A 765-nucleotide genomic window follows, 5' to 3' on the forward strand; every position below is an offset into this window, starting at 1 on the left:
TATCGCGGAGAAGATGAACCTCGAGGCTGGGATGGTGAACAGGAACCGGGTGGGGAGGAAGACCAAGTACGCTTATCTCTCTATCGCTGATCCATGGCCGAAGGTTTCGGGATTCGCCAAGGTCGATCTACAGTCCGGCGAGGTCAGAAAATTCGTCTACGGTGATGGGCGCTTTGGCAGCGAGCCCTGCTTTGTGCCGACGACAGCGCGAGAGGACAATGGGTTCGTCCTCACGTTTATGCACGATGAAGAGACGGGAAAATCAAAGCTGCTCATCGTCAATGCCCTTGATTTGACGTTAGAGGCGTCGGTCGAGCTGCCTTCTAGGGTTCCGTACGGCTTCCACGGAACTTTTGTCTCCACTCGAGAGTTGGAGTCGCAAGTCTGATGGAGATGCGGGCTGGAGGGTAGTTCGTATATTCTGACATTTCTCACGGTCCAAAGTTTTTACAAGGGATGTAGTACATCCGATGTACATGGGCTTCGTTGGGGCTATATTTCGTCCATTCGTTATTCATTGCTAATTTCTTCATTGCGATCTCTCTTTCTCTTCCTTCTCTCTCCCTCTCTCTCGTTAAAACAAGAGAAAAGCATCGCTTTTTGAGAAAACGATGATGATGAAGCTCGGGGAATGATTTAATGTTACAACAGTGAAAAATAAATCAGTGATACAATGTTTTATCGTTTTCAGCACAAGGGTTACAGTTTATGCCGCGCTGTAGTCTATTATCAAGTTGTAATTATTAATCTCACGTATAATATTAG

At 46.8% G+C, this 765-nt stretch overlaps 1 protein-coding gene across 1 annotated transcript in view; it reads left to right on the forward strand.

The window, feature by feature from the left end:
• LOC144704739 (9-cis-epoxycarotenoid dioxygenase, chloroplastic-like) overlaps positions 1-532 on the forward strand; it is a 1946-nt gene extending 1414 nt beyond the window's left edge. The window contains exon 1 of the mRNA XM_078577265.1: positions 1-532. This exon is cut by the window's left edge and continues 1414 nt beyond it. Coding sequence (XP_078433391.1) covers positions 1-388 — 388 coding nt within the window. The 3' untranslated portion in view covers positions 389-532.
• Positions 533-765: the final 233 nt, after the last annotated feature.

This window comes from Wolffia australiana, chromosome 6 (assembly GCF_029677425.1).
Source record: "Wolffia australiana isolate 7733 chromosome 6, ASM2967742v1".
Taxonomy (NCBI): domain Eukaryota; kingdom Viridiplantae; phylum Streptophyta; class Magnoliopsida; order Alismatales; family Araceae; genus Wolffia; species Wolffia australiana.